The sequence below is a fragment of the Mya arenaria genome, chromosome 11 (genome assembly GCF_026914265.1).
Source record: "Mya arenaria isolate MELC-2E11 chromosome 11, ASM2691426v1".
NCBI classification, from domain to species: domain Eukaryota; kingdom Metazoa; phylum Mollusca; class Bivalvia; order Myida; family Myidae; genus Mya; species Mya arenaria.
This window is the reverse complement of record NC_069132.1, coordinates 17,003,695-17,021,202: the sequence shown is the minus strand read 5'-3', so window position 1 is coordinate 17,021,202 and position 17,508 is coordinate 17,003,695. Positions and strand designations below refer to the sequence as shown.

Here is a 17,508-nt window from a genome sequence, read left to right as displayed (position 1 = left end):
CAAATGATCAATTATTTGAGAAAATTTACTTTTGGCATCTAAATCAAATCAGCGCCGACTCACTATTTTCTTGTGAGGCTCCGACAGACCGAAAAGACAGCGTCTATGTGATTCACACTGACAACTAAGTAATTCTCAAATCTGTACTAACAACGAGACAACGGACATGGACACACGGTTAATATCGAATAAAATATCGATCTGATAACAGAAATGTTCCATAATCATCGCATATACAAACATGTACGTATTCGTACACACATATATTACAGGACACTTCATATCCTGTTTCCGTATTTCTTGTGCAAATTCGGTACAGTTTAAATAAATGGTTTAATAATAATAATGGAAATAATAAAAATATTAAAAATCAATATATACAAATGTATCCACTATGTACAACAAGACTGGCCATGTAAAACACACTTTAGTACACGTAAATACGTCATTCCCATCATTGTCCACATCACGGATCAGTTTCTTCAGCATTTAGAAATACATCAGACAGCATTGTATGAAACAATTAATAAAGAAAAATCATTGCATTCACGAATATTCCAGAATGAATATAATTACCTCCAAATCATATTGGTAACCGGCTTTGAGGCGCTGTCAAATATGTCACTCATATGTCTATAATTGGGACTGGAGCGTCAAGTAGGTCCCTATATTTTACTTTTCCTAACTTGATTGGTGCTCCAACGAGTGTGTCTGTTTATGAGGTACTCGTAATTACTCGGGAACGTGTTGAAGCCCTCATTTCTGCGCTTCATTCTTCGGCTTCTCGCTTTACGCTTGCTGTCTCTGTCTTTGTTGTTTTTACGGCGCCTTTTCTTCTCTCGTTTCCTCTGTTTCCGCTCCTTTCGTTCTTTCCGCTTCTGTTTTTTCTTTAGTTTTCGCAGCCTCGCTTTCTCAGATTCATTTACGTGTGTGGTTTGTATTGCCGTATCTCTATCAGGAAAGTATTCGCCCACATCAGGTGCAGTTTCAGTCATAACGGCGTGTTTGGTTTCGTCAATATCTTCCGCGGTGCAAGGGCCATCATGCTTCCGTTTTATCCGTTTCTCGCTGCTGCAGCTAGCAATTTTTAGGTGACATCTGGACTCATACGTGACGCCGTTCGTCCCACAAACAGTTGGTTCATCTTTGCCCCGTTTGTTACGATTTGCCCGACGTCGGCGGCATATGTACTCGCTGGGGCAGGTACAGATTGGGAGGCCCTGAACGTTTATAGCACATACCTTGAACTTTGGGCATTGGCGCTTCTCACAAACGTCACCTGAAAAAACAACAGATAAAGCGATAAGTAAACAATATTTCCGATGATATTAAAAGTAAGATTGACTATAGATTGCGGAAAAAATACATGTGCATTTTGCCCGTGTATGGCAAACTATGTTGGTATTGCATTTCCAAAAAAAACATTCAACGGATCCATTTATTTAAATGTCATCACATTGGTACTTAAGAGATACGTATCAGTTCAAAGCAGTGACAAACGGTGCATTCAATAAAAAACGCATCTGGCATACGGTCATGGGAAATGAACGTAGGTCTAGTATATTTGTCCCCATGGGAGTTTAATGAGATAAAAACAGATATTTTGAAGAATGCATTGAGCTGCAATGGAATTAAAGATGTACAAACGAATGACAATTTGATTGCCGCTTTATCTGTTGAACAGAGGGGGACACTTGAGAGGTAGGTTCGGACCACCAGATCGGCGCTATACGGAGCGGGTAATTGAAATCAAATACAACTGCATTCCTGCCATGGTTGTCTAGGACCCTTGTGGCTGCTCATTACATCCCGCGGATCAAGGCTCGGTGCATGCCTCGCTGTCCAACATTAAGTTTAATGTCTCGAAAATTGCTACTTTTGTAAATAAATTGCGCACAACGAATGTGATATTTTATTGTGCTATATCGCTCTAATCAGATTAGTATTGACAGAGGTCTCCCATCGACCGCTGGGTTTTATATGAATATTCTCGGGGTTTTGTTTGTCTCACGAACTTCAAATATATGCGGATACTTGAAAGTATAATAATCGCCTCTTCATAGGTATTTCAATCATGGCTTTTCAAGATTAAAACTGTAAGATGTTGCAATAAAATGTGTTTTCAGCCATTCTTGTTAAACAAAACTTAGTTTTTAGAATATAATATTACATGTCAGACCTTAAATGTATGGTGTTTAAATACGTGCGGATTTGCGTTTGTACTTATCACATAGGACAACAAACTTTGTTTCAAAACAAATAGAAATGGCAAATGCTCTTTGAAACGCCAGAAATGTGTAGTTATTTCCCAATGTTAATTATACGCAAGGATTTGACACGTTCTAAACCCGACTTTTACTTTCTCTCGCCCCTTTATTAAATTATTTAAATGGAATAAAAAAATGTCGCGGCTCTGAAACATTCAGCGACTCTCAAGGGGAATACACAATTACCCTTTAGTGCTTGATGACAGTGAAATGCAAGGCTCGTATGAAGTGCGACAGAATTTGTTGTCTAGGTTAGTATGTCCCCCGTTCGTTTATTAGATTGCTTAAAGAAAAATGACACACAATGTCACTTCAAATGGTTTTGGAGCTAAACGTAGTTTGTAATAGTCTGTATAATACGGTGGTGCCAACTCATATACTTCGTTGCAAAATAAAGTAAAACTGCGCTTATGTTCTTATATCAAATGACTACAATGAAGACGCAGGAGTCGACGACGTCCTAAGTTCCATGATTACAACGAAGACGCGCGAATCAATGACGCCCTAAGATCCACGCTTACAACGAAGACTAAGCAGTCGACGACGCCCTAAATTCCATGCTTACAACGAAGACTTAAGGAGTCGACGCCCTAAGTTCCATGCTTACAACAAAGACTAAGCAGTCGTCGACGCCCTAAGTTCCATGCTTACAACGAAGACTAAGCAGTCGTCGACCCCTAAGTTCCATGCTTACAACGAAGACTAAGGAGTCGACGACGCCCTAAGTTCCATGCTTACAACGAAGACTAAGCAGTCATCGACGCCCTAAGTTCCATGCTTACAACGAAGACTAAGCAGTTGACGACGCCCTAAGTTCCATGCTTACAACGAAGACTAAGCAGTCGACGCCCTAAGTTCCATGCTTGCAACGAAGACTAAGCAGTCGTCGACGCCCTAAGTTCCATGTTTACAACGAAGACTAAGGAGTCGACGACGCCCTAAGTTCCATGCTTACAACGAAGACTAAGCAGTCGTCGACGTCCTAAGTTCCATGCTTACAACAAAGACTAAGGAGTCGACGCCCTAAGTTCCATGCTTACAATGAAGACGCGGGAGTCGACGACGCCCTAAGTTTCATGCAAAGAACGAAGACTAAGGAGTCGACGCCCTAAGTTCCATGCTTACAATGAAGACGCGCGAGTCGACGACGCCCTAAGTTCCATGCTAACAACGAAGACTAAGGAGTCGACGACGCCCTAAGTGCCCTGCTTACAACGAAGACTAAGGAGTCGACGGCGCACTAAGTTCCATGCTTACAACGAAGACTAAAGAGTCGACGACGCCCTAAGTTCAAAGATAACAACGAAGACTAAGAAGTCGACGACGCCCTAAGATCCATGCTTACAACGAAGACTAAGTAGTCGACTACGCCATAAATGTCATGCTAACAACGACGATTAAGGAGTCGACGCCCTAAGTTCCATGCTTACAATGAAGACGCGCGAGTCGACGACGCCCTAAGTTCCATGCTAACAACGAAGACTAAGGAGTCGACGACGCCCTAAGTGCCCTGCTTACAACGAAAACTAAGGAGTCGACGGCGCACTAAGTTCCATGCTTACAACGAAGACTAAAGAGTCGACGACGCCCTAAGTTCAAAGATAACAACGAAGACTAAGAAGTCGACGACGCCCTAAGATCCATGCTTACAACGAAGACTAAGTAGTCGACTACGCCATAAATGTCATGCTAACAACGAAGATTAAGGAGACGACGACGCCCTAAGAGCAATGATTACAACAAAGACTAAGGAGTCGACGACGTCCTAAGTGTCATGGTTACAATGAAGACGCGGGAGTCGACGACGCCCTAAGTGTTATAATTACAACGAAGACGCGGGAATCGACGACGCCCCCCCCCCCCCCAATTGCCGTGATTACAACGAAGGCGCGGGAATCGAGGACGCCCTAAGTAACATGATTACAACGAAGAGGCGGGAGTCGATGACTCCCTAAGTGCCGTTTAAAACGAAGACGCGGGAGTCGAGGACTCCCTAAGTGCCGTGATTACAACGAAGACTCGGGAGTCTAGGACTCCCTAAGTGCCATGTTTTCAACGAAGACGCGGGAGTCGACGACGCCCTAAGTGCCATGATTACAACGAAGACGCGGGAGTCGACGACTCCCTAAGTGCCGTGATTACAACGAAGACGTGGGAGTCGACGACTCCCTAAGTGCCGTGATTACAACGAAGACGCGGGAATCGAGGACCCCCTACGTGCCATGATTTCAACAAATATGCGGGAATCGAGGACGCCCTAACAGCAATGATTACAACGAAGATGCGGGAGTCAACGACGCCCTAAATGCCCACAATGCTACAAAACGGACATAAAAGGTCTGGAGGGACTTTCTTGCTAATGAGATACTATAATACCATGTGTTACTATAGCATATTGACGTTTCAATTTTTTGTCAAAGATGATGTGTATCGGCCTGTATATATCATTGCACTAGAATGTTTCCCCTGAGACGGCATACACAACCCGGTACTTATTCCCCGATAAACCAGAGATGAAAGGAGAACGACAATTAAACAGCGAGGTATCTAACAAACGGCACGGAAATTTTGTTTTTCTCATTATTGTGACGACACTTTTTTCACACTCGTGCATCGGCGTTTAAACTGAATTTGATTGAAATAACACCCCTTCTCGAGGCCGCCTTTGTTCTGCCTGTAGATGCTTAAACTTAATCTGGGATGAGCAATCTTAAATGAACCTGATACCAGGCATTTCGTTTTCAAATTGGACATAATTTGAAGGCTATATATCGCTGGATGTCAACATATCAGTGGGTCTTGTAATCCTTTACTCATATAATTACGTATTGTAAATTGACATGGCCCATATTAACACCGTAATTGGACTTTCGAAAGGTTAAAACTCATTAACTCTATATTTTCTATAACTATAAAATTATATGTATATAAGTAGAGTAAAAAGTAGAAATCGTATTAACCAACCGAAATGCCCGTTTTGTTTGCGATTGTCGTTTTCTCAGTGCTCCGTTAAAACTGTATTTAAAAACACCGTTTTATTTCTTATGTATGATCAAATATATCGCAAATGCAAAGTTTATGGCATCGCATATAAATCCCCAGCTGTGCATCCCCTCTGTATTGCTCTGGTGCCCCAGCAGGATACCAAATTATCTGTGTGTCCTTATTTGGCTAGTGCCAATAAGGGCCTGTTCAAGGTGAAAGTATCTACCCTTCAATATTGATCTCATCTGAAAAGGGCCATCAAAGCAGGGGCTATTGAACAATCAGTGGAATACAGAATATTAGTTTGGGACGGTTTATAAAGGAGGTGGGGGGCGGGGCGGTCTTTAAGTTAGATAGCACATTTGAGTTATTAGTAAGCATTTATCAAATTGAGATTCTGACATAGCCTCAAATCTACCGTTTCACCTGATTAAAATCAATCATGGCTGACTGCTGATTAAATGAAAAAGTGCAATATAAATTTACTGCAGACCATCGCATTGGATATCATTTCGAGTGTTAAAACTGCTTGCTTGCAGATGATCGAAACGTTCTAAAATGCCACTTACATCGTAAAATTGTTATAGTTTGGAATGTATGGACTAACATAGAGCAAAAATATATTGTGCTGTCTTTTGTACATCAATGTACTACCATACATTGTCTAGACTGTTTTGTCAAAGCAGAGTGAATGCTATTTCCTTTAATTTCCAGAAGCAATAATTTGCAAAAAAGCTTCGTCCACCTAAATCAGACATTGTCACTATATTGTTTGTGATAAATTGATAGCCCTCTGAAATAGCAGACTGGCATCAGCGTCACGGCTTTAGAAATTTCCATTTCTTCTTACATGCAATTCTGACACGATTGCATTCAATAATTCTGTGTTTTAGCCATATGCAAAACAGCAGCAGCATAAACCTTTTACCAAAACATTAGTTGAATTAAATAAAATATATATATATATATATAATATTTTCTCTATTGCTTGTGAGTGAAAATTTATATATATCGCTTATTTTTTCTGGTGTGACAAATGTTGGGATAAGGCAACATGGCGTGGAAATGTAACATGGTAAGGCAAGGCAACATGGCAGGGCAAGGCAACATGGTAAGGCAAGGCAACATGGTAAGGCAGGCAACATGGTGGTGCAATGTAACATGGTAAGGCAAGGCAACATGGTAAGGCAAGGCAACATGGTAAGGCAAGGCAACATGGTTAGGCAAGGCAACATGGTAAGGCAAGGCAACATGGTAAGGCAAGGCAACATGGTGGTGCAATGTAACATGGTAAGGCAATGCAACATGGTTAGGCAAGGCAACATGGTAAGGCAAGGCAACATGGTAAGGCAAGGCAACATGGTAGGGCAAGGCAACATGGTAAGGCAATGCAACATGGTAAGGCAATGTAACATGGTAAGGCAAGGCAACATGGTAAGGCAAGGAAACATGGTTAGGCAAGGCAACATGGTAAGGCAGATCAACGTCGTAGGCCAAGGCAATATGGTTGTGCAAGGCAATCGTGGTGGGACAAGGCAAAATGGCAAGGTAGGGCAACGTGGTGGGGAAATGTAACATGATGGTGCAAGTCAACATAGTGAGGCAAAGTTCAAAACATGATTGAGCAAGACAATATGTTGAGCCAAGGCAACGTGGTTGGGCAAGGTAAATATGTGCCGCAAGGTAACGTGGTGAGGCAAGGCATTATATAATGGTAATGCTTGGCAACATGGTGAGCCAATGCAACATGGTGAGACAAGGCAACGTGGTGAGCAAGGTAACGTGGTTGAACAATGTAACGTGGTTGGCAAGGTAACATGGTGGGGCAAGGCAACGAGTTCGGGCTTGGTAACGTGGTGGGACAAGGTAACGTGGTGGGACAAGGTGATGTGGTCGGGCAGGGTAACGTGGTGGGGTAAGGTAACGTGGTGGGACAAGGTAACGTGGTGGGGTAAGGTAACGTGGTAGGTCAAGGTAACGTGGTGGGACAAGGTTACGTGGTGGGGCAAGGTAACGTGGTGAGGCAAGGTAACGTTGTGGGGCAAGGTAACGTGGTAAGGGCAAGGTAACGTGGTAGGGCAAGGTAACGTGGTGGGGCAAGGTAGCATGGTAGGACAAGGAAACGTGCTGGGCAAGGTAACATGGTGGGACAAGAGAACGTGGTGGGGCAAGGTAATGTGGTGGGACAAGATAATGTGATGTGGCAAGGCAACGTGGTCGGATAAGGAAATGGGGTGGGGCAAGGTAATGTGGTGGGGCAAGGAAATGTGTCAGGGCAAGGCAACGTGGTGAGGCAAGGTTATGTGGTGTTACAAGGTAATGTGGTCGGGCAAGGTAACGTGGTCGGGCAAGGCAACGTGGTCCGGCAAGGTAACGTGGTGAAGCAAGGCAACGTTGTGGGCAAGGTTATGTGGTTGAACAAGGCAACGTGGTGTGGTAAAGTAACGTGGTGGGCAAGATAATGTAGTGGGACAAGGCAACGTGGTGGGGCAATGCAACGTAGTGAGATAAGGCAACGTAGTGAGACAATGCAAAGTGGTGGGGCAGGGTAAAGAAGTGAGGTATTTTCTAGCTTAACACCATTTACAAGTGTCTCAAATAAACAAAGCAGTTCATTCAACTTTTTCAGAATAGTCGGGCATATTGCGTTCTCAATAAATAGTTTACAGACAATTTTGAGTTTATCATATCGTCTGCTAAATTAGTTTGGGCAGCTTTTGAGATTATAAAGATAAATGTTTGTTTTATTTTTGTGGTTTTGTAATCGAGATTTTTTGTAAAAATAAAAATAGTTTTTAATTTTGACGCGTATAAACACACATTTAACAGATAATTTACACGAGCTTCAGATACACCCACTGTTACGGCTAATATGATGCACCTTTAATTATTAGAATGTTCTCTAAACCGGATCAGAACGATATGCTTGATTTCATTGCTGAAAGAGCAAAATATGGTATATTATTTTGTAATGATACAAACTAATCAGATTTATTCTGCAGTGGCAAAAGTCATCGCCGTGAATTTTGTTTGAGCATCGACAATTCAAAACATTTATTTTCGAATGTTTTTACTCCTGAAATGACCTGGCAGATGGGTTTCTATCTTGTTTTACGCATAAAATATTAAATTTAAATCTTTATTTCCTGTTCTTAATTGCCATCATAAATATGAGCGGTTTTCTGTAGATTGAAATCTAAGTAAGATCGCATAACCAGAAATGACTGTAAATAAGCGAAATATTTCCCCATCTTATAACACTTTGCCAAGATATTTGATTAGAATTTTGATTTGCTACTGTTGTATTATATAAAGGTCTTGTCTGGCCGCCCAGCTGCCAACATAAAGAATAAAAACCATTCCAGAAACACACATGGAGCACTGGGTAGGAGTTAATCATACAATGAAAAGTACAGGGACAAGCCCAGTAGCCCAAAACAACAAAGACCCGTTGAAGGACACGAGGCTTAGGCCTTACCGGACACTGAACGAAGGAAACGCATGTGTTTGCCACAAACAATGTAACTAAACAAACATTACACATCATTTGAACTCCATGGGCATACAGGAAATGAAGTTAGCCTAGGGGCACAAGCTTTTGACATCCCCCCTCCTCAGAACTGAAATTTAAATGGTTTAATGTTTTTGCAGGGGGTTTAGGGGTAGTCCCCAAAGAAAAAAAAACAATTTCTAGTCCGAAATGGTGCATTTTGAGAGTATGTTATTACACTTTTTCTCCGATATTGACATAAGAAATAAACTTGGATGATTTTAGGGGTGGGATAGGACGGGGGGGGGGGGCACCCCCATCCCCTCGAATTCGTTAGTGTATTAATCGTGTAAATGTCAAGATCACTAATATATAAAGTTTAAACATAATATCCGAGATTACAATTTTATCATTTATCGTTTTTTCGATTTTACCACATAACAAATAACTTCATGAAGTCACAACTTAACTTAAGCAGCAAAAATGAATGGGCATTTATTTTGCATCTAAATCACAGAGCTTATAGAAGGTAATAAAATAATGGAATACTGGTTTATGGAGGAGGATACACATCAACACAGATTCAGCACAATACAAATGAAAGAAGGTGTATACCAGTCAGTGCATTTGACGGTTGAGTTCTTTGAAGCATCTTTGAGTATACAAATGTGTGACGCCAAAACTATTTGCACAATGTAACACAGTTTTGTATTATAACTTGTAAAGCATCCAAGGGTGATGTTTATGGACCACCGCCCACTGACTATTACCTTTAGTGCACCTTTTAATTACAGCATTTATCTTTACATAATATCTAGACAATTCAAAACAGGTTTCTACATTGTTAAAAAGTGAAGGTGTTGTAAAAGTTGTTTTAAAGGTGTGACCCGGGTATTACAGTGTATGCGATCGTCTGAAACTATTTATACCGTTTACATTTTGACAATTATGTAATTATTATAAACTATGTCAAAACGATGTTCAAACATAAAATAATATTTCATTCAATATCTGTTGAACTTTTGTCTTGAGTTTAAACATAAAATATGGGCACTTGAGAGAATTTCAGTATTACATATTGCATTTTTTCTGAATCCATATCCTACAGTGGGCTAGTGCGCATGCGCAAATCCATTCGTAAGTGTACGCGCAGGAAATAGGACGTTTGTCGTCGAATTTAAATGCGCTTGTGAAGAAAACTTTTACTATGTTCGTTTTTTTAAAAAGCTTCAAAGCTATTTAATAAAGAGGTACCATGTAAGTCATTAGAGCTGTGGTGTTGCACCACATTAAGATACGCCACAATCAACCCTCGGTCTCGGGCGGTATGGACTTTACGCCAGCAACATGAAATGGTACAACCCCAAGAATCAACTGACCCCAATCTTCTCATATGTCCGTGTTTGTATTGGGTTAAAAATGTATTCATCACGTCAAGAAAAACTAGGACTGTTCGACAGTTGTATTGTGTGCTCTTTCAAAACAAAACAATGCTCTGGCTGGCGGGCGCTGTTTCTTGATATGACCTTACTGGTCTGATATACTTGCACTGTGTGTATTTGTTTCGTGTATGTGATGTAATCTTTCTAAATGATAAACAAATTGTACAGTCTGCCTTTAATCAAACGTCTAAAATCGCATGTGTTCACAAAGCTTATCATTACTTCTTTAAAACACGAATTCATACAAATAATAATTAATTAATGTCTTATGCTACTTTGTCGAATAACACAGATGGTCGGATATTTAATGTCATTGAATCTTCGATAATTCGAATGTAATTATACTGTCGATGATATGAATGTATACATTACATATTCAAGAGTCAATTCAACGTTTTAACACTGATTATGTAGCATGTAGTAAGATAACAGTCTGCTAAGATACCTGAAACACTGTAATGGGCATTTCTTGTTAGTGGTAATTTGTTATGATAGAACTTTAAAAGTTTAATTGTAAAAGATAAGTAAAATATGTAAAGTGACCAGCTGTTCAAATTGAATAAACATCTGTTCGTTAGGCCACACCAAATTTATAATTTGTTCATAGGATTTTCGGCAGCTATTTAGAAAAAAAAGAAAAAGAAAAACGTCCGCTCCTATTTCTTAACCAAAAAATCCGAATATATTGACCAAACAATACTAAACACGCATTCTTGTAAATTAATGAAACTCAAAACAACACAAAAAGATTGTTGTCTCTGACAATTTCAGGAAGATTAAAATGGTAAAAGAAATGTTTTGATTTCGCACGCTCATATTTACAAACGATAATGAAAAAAATATTTCGCCCTTAGTCCGTCAAAAAATATTGATGTGGCCTATATCATATCAAAATTAACACGTGCATGTTCTACCTGGTTGTGTCGGTAGTGTTGGTGGCGAAGCGGTTGGGGCGAGCGGGGGGTCGGGCCGGTACGGTACATGCGGCTGGAAGAGAGCCGACGAGCAGCGCTGACAGCAGCCGCAGTGATCCTTCACCATCTTCCCCGCGCAGAACGTGAGCTGCGGACACGACTTGACGTCACACGCACGGCACTTTGACGGCACCAGGTAGTCAGGGTCGTATTCGTAGTTTCCGGCGGCGCCGTTCGTCAGATACCCGACCACTGCCAGTAGAAGGAGGAGGGGTAACTCCATGTCGTTTGAGTTGATAGATGTTTTCTGGTGTATATTAAGGGGAAATTCACACTCTATACAAATAACATCCCCGATTTGATCACAGTCGCAACACTTATATATGTTTTTAGTGAAATTGTTTATTCAATATACTAGTACTCGATGTTATTCCGTCCTCCGTATGGGTGTCCTTTATAACTGCTATTTTGATAAATGACGACTAAACAATTCATTCATTTTTAATTGATTCCAAATGACTTTACCACACAAGATATGATCATTTCACACCATCCTTCATTTCCCACAAACACAGATATGCTCGTAAATTTATGATCACATGAAATAGGTTACTCCAGGTAATATTCGAATGAATGACATTAAAGTAACTTTATAGCGCTCGATAAACAGTCCTGTGAATATACCATAAAATGTGCACTGCGATCAAGGAATTACTATGTATACAACAATAGCAGTGCCAATTTATGAACATAACAAAGATAACTCAGCGGCTTTTAATGTCTACTGTCTGTCTACTGGTTGTCTCTCCGATACTGACTGTCGACTGGATGTCTCTCCAATACTGACTGAACCGCTCTTCCATTGTGCGAGCATTTAAATCTTCTCTGAGCTTCAGTCACATTCTATGTAAAATGGTGAACAAAATCTATAATCTACTTGAAAATCGTTTTTTGTTCAAGATTTTCACCGATAAAGTCCAATCAAACGAAACAATTATCATCTGTTTCAACCATTATTTGCAAATAAATCAGGTATCAAATTGTTTTGCTTGTAAAATTGTTTCATTATCATATTTTTTGCAATTCCTTTAAAGGTACTCGCTCATGTTTCGGACCAGTAATTGGTTTTTCCGTTAAAGCATCTGAAAACACCTATTTTGCCATTATTTTACTCTATGATATCGAAATTTCTACAATTATAGTATTAAAAAGTATTTTGGTGTTAGTGGGGTGCGAAACCACGTTGGTAAATTCAAGAAGAAATTAGAAATCCGACTTCTTCACCACTAGGCCACTAGGACTTAAAAATAATGGATGTTTTGACCTTTTAACAATACATTGATAACACCACGCGATCATGTCAATCAACCAATTACGCAACAAAAAATCCGTTATTAAGTGAACATTAACGTTATTAATGTTAATGAAAAATGTGGTCTTCAAATATGATACTTGAGCAAATATCAACATTTGCTGAAGGGTTCCAGCTTTTGGTATCTTTAGTTTCAAAGCTGCACTCTCACAGATATATCGTTTTTACAACTTTTTATTTTTATTTTTTGTCTTGGAAAGAGATTGTTTTGCGTAAATATCTACAAACCAATGATAAAAGATTGCTGACAAAAGATCAGATCGCAGATGTTCATATTTCCGTTCGAAAATTAATGTTTTATGGTCTAAACCGTTACTAAGGGTTTAAGAAAAATGCATAAAACATTAATTTTTGATCTTAAATATAAAAATCTGCGATCTAATTTTTGTCATCAGTCTTAGATAACTTGTATCCATGCATTTTCGCAAAAATTGGCTCTTTCTACGACATTAAATAAAAAAGTTGTTAAACGTTCAATCTGTGAGAGTGCAGCTTTAACACTCATAATGGTTTGCTTCACTTTTTTCGTCATACAAGTGCATTTTACACAAGCATGAGCAAGTCCCTTTAAGACGATAACCTCTTTATGGACACGGTAAGGTACGGTGTGATATATAACACTAGCCATATAACTCCACAAACAAGCAGCTAACAAAATAAGAGTGGTGGATTAAAAAGGCGATCTCAAGTAAAGATCATCTTACGTAACTTTGCATAATAACAAATACCTAAAATAAAAAAGGATAGAAACTTTACAAAAAGTATAAGATAATGGTTGTATTTATCTCATCGATTTTACGTGATTTAATTGTTTTTAATTTACGAAAGGGATATGATATGTTTGCAATTACAGAGAAAAAAAAAGAGAGATTGACGCTATATACTCAGTTTTGTAATTAATGATGGAGACAGTGAATGTGCTGGTGTCGATATTGGCGATGAAGAGCAGGATTATTGTCATTCCCTGAATATTGTACTTAGTCTTAGTAATTGTTTTCCATTAAAATTACCAAATATTGCCTTATTAAGCAGGATGCCAAATATAACAATAAACAACACCGTGAAAAGACAAAGAACTCTTCCACTTAATGATCCGCAAATGTGTTAATGATATAAAATGCGAATAGATTTGCATTATTACCAAAAACCTTTGAAATGGAGTGTAGACCTCTAATGTTGAATTGCCTTGTGGTAGTAACATGTGCCTGTTTAATTGTTTTGGACTGATAACAAGAGCTAAAATCGAATATTTATCATGGCTCATTTATAAGACAGTGTATACTTCACTCAGTGAATGATAATTTATGAGCCAAAAAACTATTCCCGTGTTGGCTTTATTTTGTTTGGTTTATTCTTTGTACAGCCGTACACATTATTTCGTCCAATCAGTAGCAGATCTCTGCAATGGTATGAGTCATCAGCTGGTAGAACTTGTGTGGGATTGTCAAAGGATTTATCTAGATGTTTCAAATAATATCATTGTCGATTCTGGAATCACTCGTTTGGTAACACTGTATATAACAAGCCACTGCATTACAATATAAAGATGTCACTGTGCTATAACATTGTGTCGCAGTCGATCCAACCGTTCCTCAATGTAGTTAAATAGCGGGCTGCTGTTTTAGTTGTTTCATCCGGTAGCATTTACTGCACTTCCATTGTGTTCATTTGTGACCAGAGCTTAAACTTTATTCTCGTTGGTCCAACAAATTAACTAGTGGACATGGTAGTGCCCTTTGAGATGACTTTCTCGTGGCCCAACATGACTGTGTGAGTATCCATCACTCGTCGATCTGTGACCTTAGCAACGCTATGGATTGATTGCCAACATATACCACACAATGTCATGTTCTTGAAAAAAAACAGACTGAAGTCGATGAACGTCAAAACATTTGGTACAATTTAAGGTTCCACTATATACTTAATACAGCTAATTTGTATACATTTCATTAAAACCTTGACTCTTTCTCTCTCTTTTTATGACATAACTGAGCCTTACTGACATATATGTGAATAGGGTTTACTCGCTGTTTGTTGTGGGTCAGTCATCTACGAGCATGACATGTCGGGTTACACTTGAAAGCAATTGTAACGTGCGACGCCAAACAAACACCATCATATCCCTTCAGAGAAAAGCATGCTCGACGCGAAGGGGTCCACCGAGCTTTATATACAATTAATTCTCAATCCACACAGAACCCGGGCTTTGTTTATTTGCATATTACCAACCAAGTAAACATACGTACTATGAACGTATTTCCGTCTATAACGGAATGTCATACTATGAACGTACATCCGCCGCCTACAGCGGACCGTTACACAATGTTGGACGTTTGTCAATATACTCCGAGTTTGGTTTAAATGATTGGCGATATAGGAACACTATTATATTTCAAAACTTTGAATTGACACGTCGATAATTTGCATGAACTTATCTCACAATTCGCCTTGACAAATGTTTGGGTATCCGCCTTAACAAATGTTGGAAGATCCGCCTTGACGAATGTTGGGGTATCCGCCTTGACGAATGTTGGGGTATCCGCCTTGACGAATGTTGGGGTATCCGTCTTGACAAATGTTGGAAGATGCGCCTTGACGAATGTTGGGGTATCCGCCTTGACAAATGTTGGGATATCCGCCTTAACGAATGTTGGGATATCCGCCTTGACGAATGTTGGGGTATCCGCATTGACAATTGTTGGGGTATCCGCCATGACGTATGTTGAGGTATCCGCCTTGATGAATGTTGGGGTATTTGCCTTGACGAATGTTGGGGTATCCGCCTTGATGAATGTTGTGGTATTCGCCTTGATGAATGTTGGGGTATCCGCCTTGACAATTGTTGGGGTATCCGCCTTGACGAATGTTGGGATATCCGCCTTGACGAATGTTGGGGTATCCGCCTTGACAAATATTGGGGTATCCGCCTTGACGAATGTTGGGATATCCGCCTTGACGAATGTTGGGGTATCCGCCTTGACAAATGTTGGGTAATCCGCCTTGACAATTGTTGGGGTATCCGCCTTGACGAATGTTGGGATATCCGCCTTGACGAATGTTGGGGTATCCGCCTTGACGAATGTTGGGGTATCCGCCTTGTCGAATGTTGGGATTTCCGCCTTGACGAATGTAGGGGTTTCCACCTTGACGAATGTTGGGATATCCGCCTTGACGAATGTTGTGGTATCCGCCTTGACCATTGTTGGGGTATCCGCCTTGACGAATGTTGGGGTATCCGCCTTGACGAATGTTGGGGTATTCGCCTTGACGAATGTTGGGGTATCCACCTTGACGAATGTTGGGGTATCCGCATTGATAAATGTTAGGGTATTTGCCTTGACGAATGTTGGGGTATCCGCCTTGACGAATGTTGGGGTATTCGCCTTGACGAATTTTGGGGTATCCGCCTTGACAATTGTTGGGGTATTCGCCTTGACGAATGTTGGGGTCTCCGCATTGACTGTGCTCGTGAACAAATATATTTAGTTAGTGAATAGTAGGGTACCCGTCTAATTTGTGGTCTGAGTTTGAACCAAACATAGAAACAATTGTTGGCGACCACAGCAAAACGAAGCATTTGATAGCCTTACCAGACCATCGGTTCTAGACATTCAAATTAATGTAGTCTCGTCGTTAGCGTCACGAGAGGATCACATGACTGTATATCACTCGGGAGACTTGTTAACACAGATTTCCGTTGATGTTTCGTGCACACGACAAGGGATGTTCACTAGCGACACGACGACACTCACTCGGAATAACCTCTCCCCAGACAGCCATTCCCGCTCATGTCGAAATATATCATTCAGCACCAGACATTGAAGACTCACAACGTGGTTATAACCAGTAATGGAACTCACATATAATGCAATTTGTTACCATTGCTTGTGAAAAGTAATCAGATGCATTCCGAGTGCCGTCAAGATTTATGGTAACAGTTGATACCTTATGCCAGTAGCGAGGAGGCGTTGTGTCACTTGGTTACAAGTATCTGTAGAAGTTAGTTGAAGCACAAAAAGCAATCGATGTAGAATCTAAGACAGTTTTTGAATATGTTTTATCTAATTTATCACCATATTGACATGAAATGTTCAACCGTATGTCCTATAACATACAAGTTGATGTGTATGCACAACATATATGTGTGTGCGTTAAACTATGGGAGATAACACGTGACTGTATACGTGCGTACTCCGTTGGAGGGGTTACTGCCCTTGAGAGTTTGTTTATGAGCTTGCTGTTAGCATGGCAGCGTGGATTTGATATAAAGATGAGAGTGTCCATCGTTCAACCTTTTTCACTAAAGAGTTCTGGTTAATGTGATTTACATTCCAAGTAACGATGAATTATTTTGTGGTATTCTGTAAAAAATATGTCCTTTAATATGGTTTTGATAAAGAACAGAAACATTATATTGAGAAATACCAATACATTTATATTTTGTTTTGTTTAAAATAACCCATATTTTTTAAGCAGAGGATGTATTTCAGATTTAGTTTGTAAAACCTTTACTTTGTGTATTAAATTGTACAAATCATTCTCAAAGAAAAGAAGAAACTTGCAATCGAATGCCATTATAGTATAGATTCAATTTACACATTTTCCTTTAAGTCATCAGATATATGACTTCTATATTTTGTTTCTTGTCATGCAAAATGCATGAAATACGGAAGAACACATCTTTACCATTTATCGCAGACAAGTTGGCTTTTCCGATGTCTTATCTTGTTTATTAAAATTTCAGTAAGGCACTCTAACGTAGAATATAGATTAGATGAACAATTTGCTGTTATGTGCCCATACAGGAAGATAAGGAAATTTGAAATCTTATATCTTGCGAAATGAGTTTTGCTTGATCTTTCGGTGTTATTGTTCGATTTATTATCCAACACTGAAAGGAAAATTGCCCTATAACCATTTTATCGACGGACCTTCAATAGCGTGATTGTTCGTTGATTGATAAATATAAGTTATGAGGAATTGAATGCAGTTTTACTGGTTCATCAAAAGGCAGAATGTTATTAGACTGTCGGCTGCA

The 17,508-nt window shown here is 39.8% G+C and overlaps 2 protein-coding genes across 2 annotated transcripts; both read right to left on the bottom strand.

The window, feature by feature from the left end:
* Window positions 1–283: 283 nt before the first annotated feature.
* On the bottom strand, window positions 284–11,950 carry LOC128207353 (follistatin-like). The gene is made up of 2 exons (XM_052910229.1): window positions 11,099–11,950; window positions 284–1,279 (listed from the first exon to the last, which is right to left on the bottom strand). The coding sequence occupies exons 1-2, from the start codon at window positions 11,379–11,381 to the stop codon at window positions 666–668; spliced, it is 897 nt and encodes a 298-aa protein (XP_052766189.1). The 5' UTR covers window positions 11,382–11,950; the 3' UTR covers window positions 284–665.
* A 2,877-nt stretch (window positions 11,951–14,827) lies between these two features.
* LOC128208371 (uncharacterized) lies at window positions 14,828–16,250 on the bottom strand. The gene is made up of 2 exons (XM_052911931.1): window positions 16,223–16,250; window positions 14,828–15,930 (listed from the first exon to the last, which is right to left on the bottom strand). The coding sequence occupies exons 1-2, from the start codon at window positions 16,248–16,250 to the stop codon at window positions 14,828–14,830; spliced, it is 1,131 nt and encodes a 376-aa protein (XP_052767891.1).
* Between the last annotated feature and the right edge of the window lie 1,258 nt (window positions 16,251–17,508).

Coding starts and splice junctions, on each gene's coding strand:
- LOC128207353 (XM_052910229.1), bottom strand. CDS start 11,381: ATGGAGTTACCCCTCCTCCTTCTACTGGCAGTGGTCGGGTATCTGACG. Junction 1,280..11,098: donor AACACTACCGACACAACCAG/GTAGAACATGCA, acceptor TTGTTTTTTCAG/GTGACGTTTGTGAGAAGCGC.
- LOC128208371 (XM_052911931.1), bottom strand. CDS start 16,250: ATGGCTGTCTGGGGAGAGGTTATTCCGA. Junction 15,931..16,222: donor CTGGGGAGAGGTTATTCCGA/GTGAGTGTCGTC, acceptor TCACGAGCACAG/TCAATGCGGAGACCCCAACA.